Genomic DNA, 15,073 nt, shown 5'->3' with positions numbered 1-15,073 from the left:
TTTACAAAGGGAGATTGTCATAGTATATAAATAATTTGTTGAAATTCAGATTTTAATGACTAGTCCTACATTAGTAGTTCCAAATGTATAAGATAAATGATTCATACATCCAATGTCTAAAGTTCTTGATCATTTGTTTGTCAAAAAAAAAAAGTTTTTGATCATTTACATTAAATTGTTAACAACAATAAATGAATGTTTTGCATTTGTACTTTTTTGTACTATGGTGAGGAAAATTCTAAGCATTCTTTCCCCATATTTTGTGGTTTAGCATGTTCCTTCCCAATATTGATTTTCATAAAAGTAGACCATAGCAATAAAATCATCAAGGTGACAAGTAATTATTCACCACACAAAAAAATAAAATAAAATGATACTAGTAGTATACAATACATAATTGGAGTTCTACACTTTGATATAAAGCTATGACTTTAAATGTTACTTTAATGGAATACACGTGAATGTAAAAAATGTCATTGCCAACTTTTTCCTACCTCTAACCATATAAATTACAATCATGCTTCTTTGAAAAAAAATTGGGGCTCTTAGAAGTCATACCATACATTCTAGACTCCCCAGTGTCCCACAAAAATATCATTTTATTCCCTCATTTTTTCATAACATATTTTATGGCAGCTTGCTCTTTTAAGCATTAGTTGGTTTAGAAATGTTCCCTATAGTGCATGTTAGTGGCAAGGAAATGACAATGGGTGATAGTGAGAATGAGAATGGAAAAATCATTGGGAAGTGGAACAAACATGTGCATGTTTTTGGTGAGAGGCTAAGGAAAGTTCCTAGTTTGGTTTGGAAGACTACATGGAATGTTGGTTATGAAGATCCAAGAAGAGTGATTCATGCATTCAAAGTTGGTTTGTCTCTCACTTTAGCTTCTTTGTTGTATTTGTTGGAGCCACTTTACCATGAGATTGGGCAAAGTGCAATTTGGGCTGTCATGACTGTGGTTGTTGTGCTTGAGTTCACTTCTGGCAAGTTTCTCTCTTAAATCTCAATTTAGACCTTTTTTGAATAAACACTTATTATATAAATGCTTATGTTAGTTATGTATAAGCTATTTTCGTATGAAAGGGTAAAATAAAGTCAAACTGTTTTCACACGCTATCTGGGAGAGGTTATGAAAATAAGCTGTTGTGAACATGTCATAAGCTGTTTCTAACACTCTAACAAGTGTTTATGTCAGTAGATAAACTTAAATAAAGTTATCAAAGCAGGGTTAAACAATCCTTCTGCATGAACATGTGTGTGTATGTGCGCGCATGCATGTTCATGTTCTAGTGGTATATGTTTCAACTTGAAGACTTACATTTTTCAAAAACAATTTTTTGGTTGCAGGGGCAACTTTATGCAAAGGGCTTAACAGAGCATTGGGGACACTGTTAGCTGGATTATTGGCATTCATTGTTAGCTATATTGCAACTGCATCATCTGATCGGATCTTTCAAGCTGTTATCATTGGAGCCGCAATTTTTTTTATAGGTACATTACTCCGCAGTTAGTATTAAGTTTTTATATTAGGTCTAATACATTCTTACAAAACCGGATTGTAAGTTGACAGATGTAACTGTTTATAAACTTATTCTAGGTCATATCTTTATCCTATGTGGGACTTCAGTTTTTTCTCAATATACTCCGTCTCTTTAACTCCTTCAACCCCTTTAACCCGTATAACTATTTGAGCTACTAAACTCGCATGATGACATAAATCTCAATCTCATAGATATGATTTACAATTTCAATTTATCTATAGTAATCAGGCTAGGACCTTTTAGTGACTCTGCCAAAGTTAAGAAATAGTAACAAAAGACAGGTTTGTGAGGACTAAACATTATTCTTAATATGTGGTTTTCTGCGGATTTGTTATTGCAGGAGGTTTATCTACTTATATGAGATTCATTCCCTATATAAAGAAGAACTATGACTATGGCCTAGTTATATTTCTCATGACATTTAACTTGATTGCTTTGTCAAGCTACCGTGTCGACAGTGTGTTGAAGATAGCACACGAACGCTTATCCTCCATTGCTATAGGTTGTGCCATTTGCCTTATAATGAGTCTATTGATGTTTCCAAATTGGTCAGGAGAAGACCTGCACAATTCTACTGCTTTCAAGCTTGAAGGCCTTGCCAAATCTATAGAGGGTATATGCAAACTCTTTAATTACATTTAGTAACATCGTCACAAAATTCTATTTGCTTTTATCTATGTAGCATCGACACTTCAAATTGAAGACATGTATGATGTCATACACCGATACAACACCATCACATGCAGGTTACATTCAATTGCTTACTTTTCTTAATTATTGTTGATGTCTACGTGTTAGTGTCAGTGTTGTATCCGGTGTTCTTATCTGCGTCAGTGCTTCATATACTTTAACAAGATAAGTCTTGGTATTTTATAATCCATATTTATTTTTACGACATGCAAAGCAAATTATCATAATTTTCATACCTTGTGAATTTTACCTTGTAAACCTAAATCAACACATAGTCAAGGTAAAATCTTGCAGCTTGTGTCAATGTATATTTTTATGGAGAAGTTGATACCAACGGAGATAACAAATCGTCTGAAGATCCCATATACAAAGGTTATAAAAATGTTTTGGATTCAAAATCCATTGATGAAACACTGGTTAGTCTCCATGTCTCATCTCTAAGTTCATTTTAATTAATACACTATGAAAAAAATCTTATACTGCGCGTTTTTTTTTATTGGCCAGGCATTGCATGCAAGTTGGGAGCCAAGGCATTCTTGTCACAGATTTCCATGGCAGCAGTATGTAAAAGTTGGAGCCATTCTTCGCCAATTCGGCTACACCGTGGTAGCTCTACATGGTTGTTTGAGATCAGAAATTCAGGTAAATCGAGATTTTTTCGTACATTTAAACAATCTAGTCCCTAAAGTTGTGTCGTTGGTTTAGTTTTCGGAATCACTAATAATTATTTCAATTAAAACTAGCGTTTATTTTCATTATTAATTTGGAATTTTGATTTTAGACGCCAAGATCAGTCAGAGCCATGTTCAAGGATCCATGCATAAGGCTTGCAGCAGAAGTATCAAAAGTACTAATAGAACTTTCCAACAGTATAAGAAACCGTCGCCATTGCTCGCCTGAAATACTCTCTGATCATCTTCATGAAGCCTTGCAGGATCTCAACACTGCCATAAAATCTCAACCTCGTCTCTTCTTAGGCCCGAAACACAAACACAACCATGCAAACAACATGCTCAAAATAGCTGCTGCACAAGTTGAACAAGGTAGACAAGGAAAAACCTCAGGATTCTCGTTATCGAGTGTTAAAACTGATTCTTCTGCATTGTTTGAATGGAAAACCAAAAGAGATTCATTAATGCAGTTGAAGGAAAACGAAAGAAAGTCTTTGAGACCTCAATTGAGTAAAATTGCAATCACTAGTCTTGAATTCTCTGAGGCACTTCCTTTTGCTGCTTTTGCATCTTTGCTTGTGGAAACAGTTGCAAAATTGGATCTTGTGATCGAGGAAGTTGAAGAACTTGGGAGATTAGCTTGCTTTAAAGAGTTTACACCTGGTGATGAGATTGTTGTGACTTGTGAGGAACCACGGGTTGATGTTTCGCGCAACAACTTACCTTCTCATGGAATGGAATAGACCAATTAAGTGATCGAGACAAAACCTTTATGGTCTGTTATTTGATGAATGATTGTGACGAATAGTATTAAACATGAATTATTTGAGTATGTTTTAAACTAGTTATTTATTAATTATTATTAATACTCAGTAGAAATATTTCCTATGATCAATTTACTCAATAGGAATATATATATATAATAAACCCTCATCCATTATATAAGCTATTTTTATGAAACCACACATACAATGACTGATATAAACCAAATTCGGACAAAATCTATAAAAGTGATGCCATCCGAGAAACCTACACAACATAATAAATTACAAATCAAGTAAGTCAAGAGAAATTTAAGGACATAATAGTTTATGTCTAGTGCAAACGATGGGATTGTACTCATCGATCATTATGCATCGCTCAAAGACAGACATTAAAAGGCGTTGTCTCAGAGATCCCTTTTGTTTGACTGCAAATTGGAGCTTGATCCCAACTTAAACATCTTTTTACTTGTAATGCAAGAAAAGAAGGAGAATGTTATTCTTATTCCTTTTTTCTTTTCAGAATTGATTTGGGTTTGTGAATGAATGAATTTGATCATAGCATTCATAAGGCAAGTCCATGAAGCTTCCTTGTCCTACGTAAGGTGACACGCAACCAATTCGACTAAGAGCATCAGAAAATTCAATTTCTGCATTAAAATTTGAGTAGGATGAACAAGGTGAAATTTCGGTATGTTCAAATGACTGCCAAGGTGTCATTGTACTCGATAAGTCATGTTGCTGTTGAAAACATCCCTCAACATCTTGTACTTGAATTTGAGAGTAATCCTGCTAATTGTAATAGGAAAATTGTAAGAAAAAATAAACATCCCTAGCTAATATCTACCTATTAGTCTCAATTCTCAAATTTTGCTTTCTTTTTATAATAGTACCTTTGAAGAATCGAGAATCATGTCAGGAGAGAGCCAGAAGGTTGAAGGATTGGTATCAGAGGAAACTTGGTCAAATCCAGCCATATTAGGCAAATTGCATGGGAAATCAATAGGACTTGAAAAGTGACTCTCATTACCACTGCACAGCTGACTTGCCTGACAAGAAACCTCATTCCCTTCGGTGGAAATGGAATTGTTCCCGTCATTAGCTCTAACCCTCTTTCCTCCTTGTCCTCGGGAATCATTTTCCTTCTCATTCTTTTTAATAACTCGGCACAAAGCAAAAACACCCTACAACAATGATCGGTAATAATTGATTCTGTAAAATTGATTTGATTGAAATTGAGTTTTAGGGTGAAGTAACGTGTTTGAATTTTTTTATATGAAAATAAGTTTAGTTATAAATTCAATATAAGGTTTTCAACCAAATATTTTTGAGAGATGGTTTATGCTGTAAAACCAAACACACATTTAAGAGAGTTTTACCTCTGATCCTTGGCTAGGATCATCGTTGAGGCGATATTCATGCATGATCCAGTTGGTTCGATCACCTAAAGGAGCCCTTCCACAATAGAAAACCAGGGTCTTGCGGTAACCTGTGACAGTCTCAGTGGAAATGAATGGACTGGGCTCACACACAACCTTCCTGTCTTTTCCAGTGGCTTTCCAGTAGCCAGCTTTGGTGGCTCTATTTGTCCTTGATCCATTTGGGTACTTGCGATCTCGTGGACAGAAGAAAAACCATTCCATGTCTCTTTTCGGTAGAAAAGACTTCTCTGCATGAATTCCAAACAACCACAAATTAAACTTCCATTAAATTTCCTTAGTAGTTAGCACAAAACAAGCAAGTCCGACTCTAAAGTAAACAAATTAATAAACACACACAAGAACATACACATTAATCACTGAAAATTCGGCTAATAGTGTCTACGTTTCTGACTACAAAGTGGGTTGATTTAGTTTTTCTATTATTCAATTTTAAGTTTATCCCTAAACGCGCTTTGCTCCTCACACCCTTAACCCTCATAATCATTGTGCTTTCAGCTCCATTCGCTCTGCTACATTAAGTTCAAGCTTCTACCTACCACACTTATAAGTGAATATGAGTCATACTCAACAAAACACTTTTCTTTTCATTTTTTCAAACCTTTGACTAAAAAATCCAATTGAACCGGCTTTTACAGCCTAAAAGTTTTCAAATATTAATCAATAAAAAAGAAAAGTAAAAAAACAAAATGCTGCTTTCTACTTTCTAGAATTCATATATAAAGTCTTAGTTCACACTCTAACATGACTTTTTTTTTAAAAGTAGTATACTATACACATGTTATGCAACCATGCAACCGATCGACATGTGAAATTGAAGATGACCTACCAGGCAACTCCCATGGATCAAATTTGTAGAAATCAATCACAGGTATAACTTCAAGCTCAATTTCAAGTCCCTCAACTTTTCTCTTTAGGTAATACCCTATCAGTTCTTCATCGGTTGGATGGAATCGAAAACCCGGAGGCAGTGAAGTCCCTCCCATTCTATCTTTCTATGTTCCTTACTACTAAAGCAAACAAAAAAACAAAAGTGAAAAATATTCTAGACACAATGTGTTAAGTACCAAGAGTACTATACCTATCCATAATCTGAAAAATCCAAAAATAAAAACTTTTGTCTACAATATAATTTTTATCAAGAGTTAAATGACACTTCAACAGTGTACATCCATTATGTTCAAGAATCATTGTATTAAAACAAATTCAAGTGCTCCTATTATTATGAACCTATCAAACCTCACAAGAAAAAAATGAACCAAACTAAGGACTGTAACACTCTAACTAACTCAACTAGAAACTTTGAGAGAATTTGCAAAAGTAAAGGCTTTACAAAGGACATAGGAGAGAAAGAAGAGAGAGTGGAGGGAAAGAATTTGGAGAGTGATTGTGTGGTATATATAGCATAGGCCATAGGGAAACAAATAGTCCAAAATTATACACAAACACCGAAAGTTTGAGATATTAGATTGCTTGTCCCAAGAGGACCCAAAATTCCAAAGCAAAATGGCCCACCACTTTCAAACTTTAAAGCTCTTTTGTGTTCACACTTACAAAAAGTTCAAGTTTACCTCCAAATTATTTGTGACCGTTATTTGTTGCTTTTTTTCCCCTTCCTTTTTCCAAGAGGCATGGGATACTTTCTCTAAACTTGAGTTGAACAAGTCTCACGTTAAATGCGAGATGACATAAAATATATTTATAAGTGGGAGCGATTCTTACTTTACCAGTTGATTTTATATAGTTAGTTAGACTCAACTCGAAATGTAAGATGATATTAGAGTTTTTTTAAGATCTTAGATCCGTTGGACAACCTGCTATAAAGTTTCTAGGCGTGAGGGTGTGCTAAGAGCATGTTAAGAGCATGAATATAAATGGTGGTGGTCTGATACTCAATGGATTCAACAACTCAAAATTAAGTTTTATTGATATAACATGATAACATTAGACTTGGACATTCTTTTGATCTCTATTTTGTCTTATTCAGGGGATGACGAAATATAAGTTTAAGTGAAAAATAACCTAGAAATGTGTTGCAACAAATTTGCTTGTAAATAATTTGTCAAATGAAACAAAATCGTACATTTATAAGGTTACCAATAGAAATATAGAAATATTGATTGATTAGTAAGTAAGTTACCACATTCTTAGAAATATTGATTGATAGTTAGCTTGTTGATTTTTTTGATTAAGTATTTTAGTGACTAGAATTTCACCTTTGAGAGTAGAGTGTCTGAGATTTGAACTCTGACTTCTGTTTATAAAATGTAATGTCTCTACCAACTAAGCTAAGATCACAAAGACAGCTTGTTGATTCTTTACTAGCTCTATCTATGAAGCATAAAAAAAATTCTCTCTATCAAGGAAAAACATTATTATCTATGACTCTGCTTACATTTTTAACTCTTGTGAGTTATGACTATGATACATGTATAAAGCAAGTTAATTTACTCACTAAACACCTACAAATTTCTTGTAAGGAAACAACGGTTAATTGTGGAATATGGGATTCCTCAAGTTTTTTCCATGTCATCCTGAGTCAGATTGAACACTTTACCTTATTTATTTATTGAGGTGATTGTGTCATCAAGCGGGTCCACTCCAACCTTCACAAAAGGAAAATCTCAAAAAGTGTTTAATGAGTTTTTAGAGGTTCCTTTCTTGTCATGAATTCACATTGAGATGTTAAACTTAAAGCAATCAAGTTTAAACTCCTATCCTATTTGTGGGACTTGTTGCTGATCAGTAAAGAAAGTTGTTTTGAGTAATTAGTGGAATGTTTTTCACATATGAGAGCAAAAGGACAAAAAATTAAAATTAAAGCTTGCTTTAACACCTCACTGTGTTACTTCATTATTAGCTTTGTGTTGTGGGATATACTTGCCACTTAATTACCCCTTAACCACTAGTCTACTAGTAAACTTTACTAAGTAAAGTATTCATTTGTGGAAGCTTGGAATATTTGCCCATATTAAATGTTATAATTCCAGTGATATATAAATAGGGTTAAAGTTTACGGTCTGAACCATCCAAGTTAAAATCAGACGGTCTAAATTTTATGGTTAAATATTAATTGTTTATAAATTTAAAATTTATACCATCTAATTAAAATCAGACGATTCATATATAATCGATCACAATGTAGTCATAATCTTGCAAGAACTAAAAGTGTAGACAAAAGCTTTTGCTTTTCAACAGTACTTGGAAATGGGAGAAAGTAGAAGGACCCAAAGCACTACAAATTATTTTCTCATTATCAATTACTAATAAGCACTAAGTTATTGGTTGTTTGAACATGGGTCAATTTTCCCTTGCTTATGTGGGTTGGTAGTTACACTAGACAAAGCAGCAATCAAAGAGGGTGACAATGTGACATAAATGTCCCTTGCCACATTTTTAGAAGATAAAAAGGTAAAAGGAGTGTCATTGTGTTCCCTTTGTTTAGTTTCTATTTTCATATTCATGATGCGATTTTTATTTTGTCTTTTCTTGTATAGCTCTAGTTTCTTAACCCATTAAAATTTTGCATTCACATTAGAATATGGAGGAAACGAATTAAAAATTAAAAGAATGGCAATGATGGTTTCATCAACAATAGAAACAGAATTGTTGACACAAGTTCTAAGATGATATTGCTAGATTAGATCCATAATAAGTGTTCTAAAATGCTTGTTATCATTTTTCTATGTCATATGTAGACAACTATTGTTACAACCAACACCCGTTGGAGTAACCTTTCCTAAAACTAAGGGTCAACCTGATTTGATTCTCATAGAGTTAAAATAACTACATTGATCGATCTTTATTTAATCTTTGTGTAAGCAAAGATCTATTTTACATTATCATCATGCGAACACTTTGAAATTTGTATCTTAGAATGTCAACATGGGAGCCTGTGGGTAGAAAACAATGTTAAGACAACTATTGTTAGTCTAAAAAAAACATTTACAAAACCTAAATTATTGCAATGTTTTTGTTGCAAGTTTGTCGTGCTCAATTTATTACAATTTTAATCCTCACTTAGCAAGACCTTATCTCGTGGTAATAAACCAAGTGAAGATATCAAATCTTTGATTTACAAAGTTTAGGTATGTTAATTCGTGTATGTTATTATAATAATATTGAGTTTGAAGAATGTTTATTTGATTTGACTTGACAATTTTTTTTACTGTACTAATATAGTAGTAGAATACTAGTAGTACTTGGCCAAGTCGAAACTAGTTAAATATTATTAACTCAATCACTCTTGAAAGTACTTAAATGTCAACTATTATCTCCCCTGATAGCATACGTCCTTTGATGTGAAGATGCAACAAACAAGTTATTTAGTGTCATTGTAATCTCGCTCGATGATAGGTAAAAGTTTGAGGTCTTCTTGTGTCACCTCTCAACAAAGGCGCTGATCAGGATTGGGACCAGAAACGAGTAATCGATGGTGGAGAGGTCGGCCAACCCAATGCTTGCCATTTTTTGTAAGAAATCAATCTTCATTTGGAGCGTAGAACATTTTGACCTTTCTCCCGTAATTAACAGGGGTAAGAGTCTCATGAACCTATAAAGGAAGAAGAAAAAATACATACCTAATTAAATAAGTTAGAATTAAATGAACAATCAAATACAAAATTTAATCAAATTATAAAAATTAAATTTGTGACTTATCTGGCCGTCGAAGATATGTCGGACAATATGGTATGCCTACAACAAGAGCACACTCTTGTTTGACGGCCCTCCTTGAAATTCATTTGACTCGGGCTGAGAAAATGTAAATTCAGCGGCCTTAATCTTCAGGTCCTCCTCCTCCCCACCAACATCCACCATATTTCCTTCCTCTTGCTCAGCAACCTGCTCATCCACCTCAAGCTCATATATAACCTTATTCTAAACGCGTTGTTCGAGCTCCTGTTGTCATGTCTTTTCCCTGTCTCACCGTGAAGACGCAATGGCCGATGGGTCCTTATTTCCTTTAACACGCTTCAAAGCAAGCTCCATTTTTGAAAAAAATATCAAACAACACCAAAACAGTTTCAAAACAAACATCAAACAACATTAGAATAATTTCAACGGCTTAAAAAAATTCATCATCGGTCAAATCCGTTACTTAGGTAACGAATGCAGTTTGATACTTAAGTAGCAGATTATACTAATACAAAAAAAAACCCGCAAAAAACATTAAAAAAAATAGAATAAATGTGACCAAATGTGCACTAACCTCATGGTTAAAGTTGGTTTTGAGTAGCTTTCGCCCACAAATGCAAAGAACTCGTTAGATTTGAAAATGAAATTATGATGTAGGGTTTGAAACTGGGTGTAAAACTTTCTTGGAAAAGTTGAGAGGTTTTTTTTGAAAGTAATGGAATTTGGGGGTAAGGAGGTGGAGTCTCTTATATACGTTATACTAATTCTCTACCTAAGTAGCATACACTTTTACTCAGATCGCTATTTAAATAGCAGATAACAAACAAAATTCAATTTTTTTAAGGGTCTCTGGAGGACGTGAAATCTTAATTTAAATATTTCTACACATCTGCTTTCTAGGTAGTGAAATCAATTTAGTCAAAAAAATAAAAATAAAGGTAGTGAAATCAATTTGCTAGTTAAGTAATATTTTGAAACTTTCACAGGGTGCGCCAGAAATATAAGGAGTACCAAAAGAAACTGTCCAACACCGAAAACGTTTTTTCTAAGCCCATTGCATGAAATTTACAAATGCTTTTTGCAATGGTTGTTCTTCCCTACACCTCCATTTCTACCATCTACACCATTCTCTATTTTGAGCTAAGAGTATGATTGAAGAAGCAAAGTTGTAGTAACTGAACAAGAAACAATGAGTGGCATAGCGTTGACACCCACAGCTTTCAATCCCATAATCCCATCTTCATCTTCTTCTTGTTCTTCATCTCTCAAATCTCACAAATTCATCAAAACAAGAACCAAACTCACACAATTCAACAACAACGCTATTTCAATTTCCTCAGACCCATTCCTTCTCAACCTCGCAGAAACATTAGAAGATTCCATCCCTACACCACAACCTCTCCAGAATCTTCGAGAAGCTTCCTCAGAATCACTTCTCTCAACTCCATGGCCTTCTCGAAGAGACGAACCCTTTCGTTTCACAGACCTTTCCTTCCTTCGCTCTTCCCATATCCTACCCGCCCCAATCCCAACCACAACCACCACCACCGTTACGCCGCCATTCTCCGATGATGATGATCAATTCCCTTGCCACATCAGCTTCATCGACGGTCATTTCATAAACTCAATGTCGAAAAATTTGGAATTTCCAGATGGGGTTTACGTTGGTAGTTTATTGAATTTGAGTGGTAAAGTTGCTGAAAGGGTTTTAGAATTGGTTTCTGGATTGGACGGTGGTGATTTGTTTTGGTCGATTAATGGTATGGCTGCACCTGATTTGATGGTGGTTTATGTGCCCGAGGGTGTTCGAGTTGAAAATCCGGTTCATTTGGGTTATTTATCCTTGCTGGGTAGTAAGGATGGTTCCAAAGATTTGTATATTTCGAATCCGAGGGTTTTGGTTGTGGTGGAGAAAGGTGGAGAGGTTGATATAGTTGAAGAGTTTTCTAATGATGAAGAGAATGAGAATGAGTTTTATTGGAGTAATGCTGTTTTGGAGGTTGTGATTGGGGAAGGTGGTAAGGTTAGGCATTCTTATATTCAGACTCAGTCATTGCTTGCTGCACATATCAAATGGACTTCCGTTCGTCAGGTTAATCATCGCCTTTTTCGATTAATTCATTCTTGAAATTATCAATTTTTATGCCTGTTTAGTGTTTGTTTATTTGTTTGGATTAGATTAGAGTACAAAAAATGTGATTTTTAATGGACTTGATTTGAGTTTAATTGAGTTTGAAGTTGAGTATGAATTTATTGTTGATGGAATGAAGAGGTTATGTAACTTATGTTAGAATACCAAACTTGTTAGTAAAGGAAAGAGATAAGTAAGTGCACAGAAGAACATAAACATTGATCTCGGAATTCGGCCAATTGTGCCAATGACTACATCTCGGATAGTAGAGGAGCTGCTGTAGTTTTTTTTTTTTTTTTTCTTGGTCAAGTAGCCTAGTTGTCAAAATTTCACCCCTTAAGGTGAATAAGCAGGGAATCTCGGGTTCGAACCCCGGCCCCTGCAGATTTCAATGTGCCTACTAATTGAGCTATGCTCACAGGGAGAACTATTGTAGTTTTTCGATTATGCAATTCTCAGTGTTATAGAGTGTAATGCAATGCTTAAATATTACTGTTCGTTTTCAAGATTACCTTGCAATGTTCGTAGCACTTTCATCTCTACCTGCTCTGCTATGCTCGAATTATCACTGAATATCAGTCACACACAATAGGTAACTACTACATGGACCAAATCAAAATAATGGAATCACTTGCAAAAGAATTTATCTTTAGTACCTGATAGAAGTATTTCCATCATTTGTCATTACTTATATTGCCTTTATAATCTATTGACCTCAAAAAAGTTATTTTATATTGAGCTTTGCTATTTAGTGTAAAAGTTTTACACAGTCTTTTGATGAAGATAATGGCTAACTATACACGGAAGGGCAGTGTAAATGATTACTAGTGAGGATAGAAAAAGTAACTGTATAAAAATAACCTCTTCTTGCATTTCTTGTGCTGATTGTTTTTCTAGCAACCAACATTTTCCTTTTATATTTTTGAGAAGTTATGCAAGAGAGGATACGTTGAATAAATTTGACATGATTGGTTTGCAATTCTTTGCAGGAGTCATCTAGTACATATGAGCTTACAGAGGTAAGCACAGGAGGCAAACTAGGAAGGCACAATCTTCATATCAAACAACTAGGTCCAGACACGGTGACAGAGTTATCTACTCTACACTTGTCTGTTGGTAATCAAACACAGGATCTTCACAGTAGTCTTGTATTGGATCATCCAAGGGGTTTTTCCCGTCAGCTTCATAAGTGCATCGTAACTCATTCACAGGGACAAGCAGTTTTTGATGGAAACGTTAAGGTTAACAGGTAATTCTTATTTTGAACAACAATACATGAGTCAATTTAGGACAAGTTTGGATTAGTTTCTAATATCTCATAAAAGCGTCTCCATTCAAATAAGAATATAATTTCCATTTATGAAGAAGCCCTTAGAAGCGTATAGATATTTAATTTATGAAGAAGTTAACTGGAAGAGTTTATGAAACAATTGATATGCTGAAACTAATTTTAACTTGCGTGAAAAGTTATTGTAAATTATATCCAGACCACCTTTTTAATGTTTATGTAAGAATATGGTTTTTTGTGTCAAGAATGTCATATTATATGCATGCTTTACTTTTACTCTTCCAATTTCATATGTGATTGAGCTATTGTGTTTCTGATGCTGATCGAAGAAGTTGCTGCATTAAAATCTAATGAGATCGAGTTGTTTTAAATATTTATTTATTGAGCTAAAACAGGTGGTGATTGTTTACAACGTCTTGTATTTCATCACATGTCACTTTATATCAGTAATACACTATCCTTGTGTAGGTATGCTCAGCAGACAGATGCAGGACAATTAACAAGAAGCCTTCTTCTTGAACCTCGTGCAACTGTAAATGTTAAACCAAATCTCCAAATCATCGCTGATGATGTAAAGTGTTCCCATGGAGCTGCAATAAGTGACTTGGAACAGAGCCAACTCCTGTATTTCCAAGCACGTGGCATTGATTCAGCAACAGCTAGAAGGGTTCTAATTTTTGCCTTTGGAGGGGAAGTGATAGATAAGTTTCCTTATTCTTCTGTTAGAGATAGAGTACGAAGTCAGATTAAAAGTTTATTGGATCCATCTCCTAAATTAGCACCATTATAGGTATGTGCCAAATGTTAACACATAATATTAGGTTGCTTGGTAAAAATATATATCGAAATGAAAAATATATTTTTACTTGTCATGGTTTTAACCAATTCCTACAAAATGAAGTGTCTACTCCGACACTTATTTAACAATTGGTGCTTTCATCCCCTTGTACTTGTTGTATTTATGATTTTTTTTGTTTTTGTTTTATTTGCAATTTGCAAAATACATTTATCAGGTGAGTAAAAAATCCACAGTTAAAAACATTTACTTCGCCGCCCTAAGTTCACCCATGGTTGTATTGGCATCACTAATAAGCAGGGAGTTGGGGCATGGTTGGTTTGCACTATGCTTGCTATTTTTGTGCTGTGTACCTCAATGAACAGAATGTGTACACGTTTTTGTATGTAGTCCGCATACCTCAATGAACAGACTGTGTTCGACGATGTAAGCTTAACATTTCTATTTTTTTAGTATAGAAAAGTAGTGAGTAGTAATTGGGCATTTCACCGGAAAGCACTCATTTCACATATTTGACTTGTGAGTATGGATCAAAGTTTACACACTTGAAAACTCGTCAACTGTAATTCCTGCAAAACTTTAAAAATATTATGACAACCAGCAAACACACACCAATCCGATCGTTTGCTTTCTTATTGAATACTAATAAGATCAGTTTCTTGATCTAAGTTGAACACTTGATTTCTAATAACCCAAAACAATAATAATAATTACAATTAGTATCCCACATTAAATAGATGGATGTAAGTGAATGATGTGGCTAAATAAAACGTTTTGATTGGTTTGTGGATTATGGTTTAGATATGCAATTCCACAACTATCATGGTTTAGATATATATAAATTAATAGTCCCACACAAACTAGTCCCACACCCGTGCATGGGGTGTTATGCGGTATTTTATATTATAATAATGTTGAATTCACTTCTTTTAATCACAATATTATTTCACTTAAAAGCTTATGTGATACTTAGTTAGTGATTGTCTCTTTTGCAAAATTCAACTCACGCTAACTACTCTTTGTTTCGTTTTCCATCTCTGTTATGGAGGGTGCATTAATCAATTCAAAAAATTTCTCATTTGAAAAGGAATTATGTAGATTCCAGTTCTAATATGCAA

At 34.3% G+C, this 15,073-nt stretch overlaps 3 protein-coding genes across 4 annotated transcripts; 2 read left to right on the top strand and 1 right to left on the bottom strand.

Moving 5' to 3' along the window:
- The first annotated feature begins 538 nt into the window (after positions 1-538).
- On the top strand, positions 539-3,746 carry LOC123909169 (aluminum-activated malate transporter 12-like). The gene is made up of 6 exons (XM_045959945.1): positions 539-986; positions 1,351-1,494; positions 1,885-2,157; positions 2,529-2,650; positions 2,739-2,876; positions 3,016-3,746. The coding sequence occupies exons 1-6, from the start codon at positions 668-670 to the stop codon at positions 3,646-3,648; spliced, it is 1,629 nt and encodes a 542-aa protein (XP_045815901.1). The 5' UTR covers positions 539-667; the 3' UTR covers positions 3,649-3,746.
- Positions 3,747-3,831: 85 nt separating this feature from the next.
- LOC123909171 (NAC domain-containing protein 71-like) lies at positions 3,832-6,474 on the bottom strand. Of its 2 annotated transcripts, none has more exons than XM_045959946.1 (4): positions 5,935-6,474; positions 5,046-5,335; positions 4,560-4,850; positions 3,832-4,455 (listed from the first exon to the last, which is right to left on the bottom strand). In XM_045959946.1, the coding sequence occupies exons 1-4, from the start codon at positions 6,089-6,091 to the stop codon at positions 4,186-4,188; spliced, it is 1,008 nt and encodes a 335-aa protein (XP_045815902.1). In that variant the 5' UTR covers positions 6,092-6,474; the 3' UTR covers positions 3,832-4,185. The 2 variants fall into 2 exon arrangements, with proteins under 2 accessions (XP_045815902.1, XP_045815903.1); XM_045959947.1 differs by lacking the exon at positions 5,935-6,474 and adding an exon at positions 5,455-5,684.
- A 4,421-nt stretch (positions 6,475-10,895) lies between these two features.
- LOC123907921 (protein ABCI7, chloroplastic-like) lies at positions 10,896-14,450 on the top strand. Its single transcript, XM_045958381.1, has 4 exons — positions 10,896-11,832; positions 12,861-13,120; positions 13,628-13,949; positions 14,173-14,450. The coding sequence occupies exons 1-3, from the start codon at positions 10,930-10,932 to the stop codon at positions 13,947-13,949; spliced, it is 1,485 nt and encodes a 494-aa protein (XP_045814337.1). The 5' UTR covers positions 10,896-10,929; the 3' UTR covers positions 14,173-14,450.
- The last annotated feature ends 623 nt before the right edge of the window (positions 14,451-15,073 follow it).

Source organism: Trifolium pratense, linkage group LG2 (assembly GCF_020283565.1).
Source record: "Trifolium pratense cultivar HEN17-A07 linkage group LG2, ARS_RC_1.1, whole genome shotgun sequence".
NCBI classification, from domain to species: domain Eukaryota; kingdom Viridiplantae; phylum Streptophyta; class Magnoliopsida; order Fabales; family Fabaceae; genus Trifolium; species Trifolium pratense.
Note: the sequence above shows the minus strand (reverse complement) of the source record. Positions and strands in the feature narration are given on the sequence as shown.

Bases quoted from the DNA above. Each gene is read 5' to 3' on its own strand.
- LOC123909169 (XM_045959945.1), top strand. From the start codon at position 668: ATGTTCCCTATAGTGCATGTTAGTGGCAAGGAAATGACAATGGGTGAT. The intron at 987-1,350 runs GCAAGTTTCTCT...TTTTGGTTGCAG, and splicing joins TGTGCTTGAGTTCACTTCTG to GGGCAACTTTATGCAAAGGG. The intron at 2,877-3,015 runs GTAAATCGAGAT...TTTTGATTTTAG, and splicing joins GTTTGAGATCAGAAATTCAG to ACGCCAAGATCAGTCAGAGC.
- LOC123907921 (XM_045958381.1), top strand. From the start codon at position 10,930: ATGAGTGGCATAGCGTTGACACCCACAGCTTTCAATCCCATAATCCCA. The intron at 11,833-12,860 runs GTTAATCATCGC...AATTCTTTGCAG, and splicing joins AATGGACTTCCGTTCGTCAG to GAGTCATCTAGTACATATGA. The intron at 13,121-13,627 runs GTAATTCTTATT...ATCCTTGTGTAG, and splicing joins GGAAACGTTAAGGTTAACAG to GTATGCTCAGCAGACAGATG.
- LOC123909171 (XM_045959946.1), bottom strand. From the start codon at position 6,091: ATGGGAGGGACTTCACTGCCTCCGGGTTTTCGATTCCATCCAACCGAT. The intron at 5,336-5,934 runs GTAGGTCATCTT...GAATTCATGCAG, and splicing joins TGATCCATGGGAGTTGCCTG to AGAAGTCTTTTCTACCGAAA. The intron at 4,851-5,045 runs GTAAAACTCTCT...TCATTGTTGTAG, and splicing joins ATCCTAGCCAAGGATCAGAG to GGTGTTTTTGCTTTGTGCCG.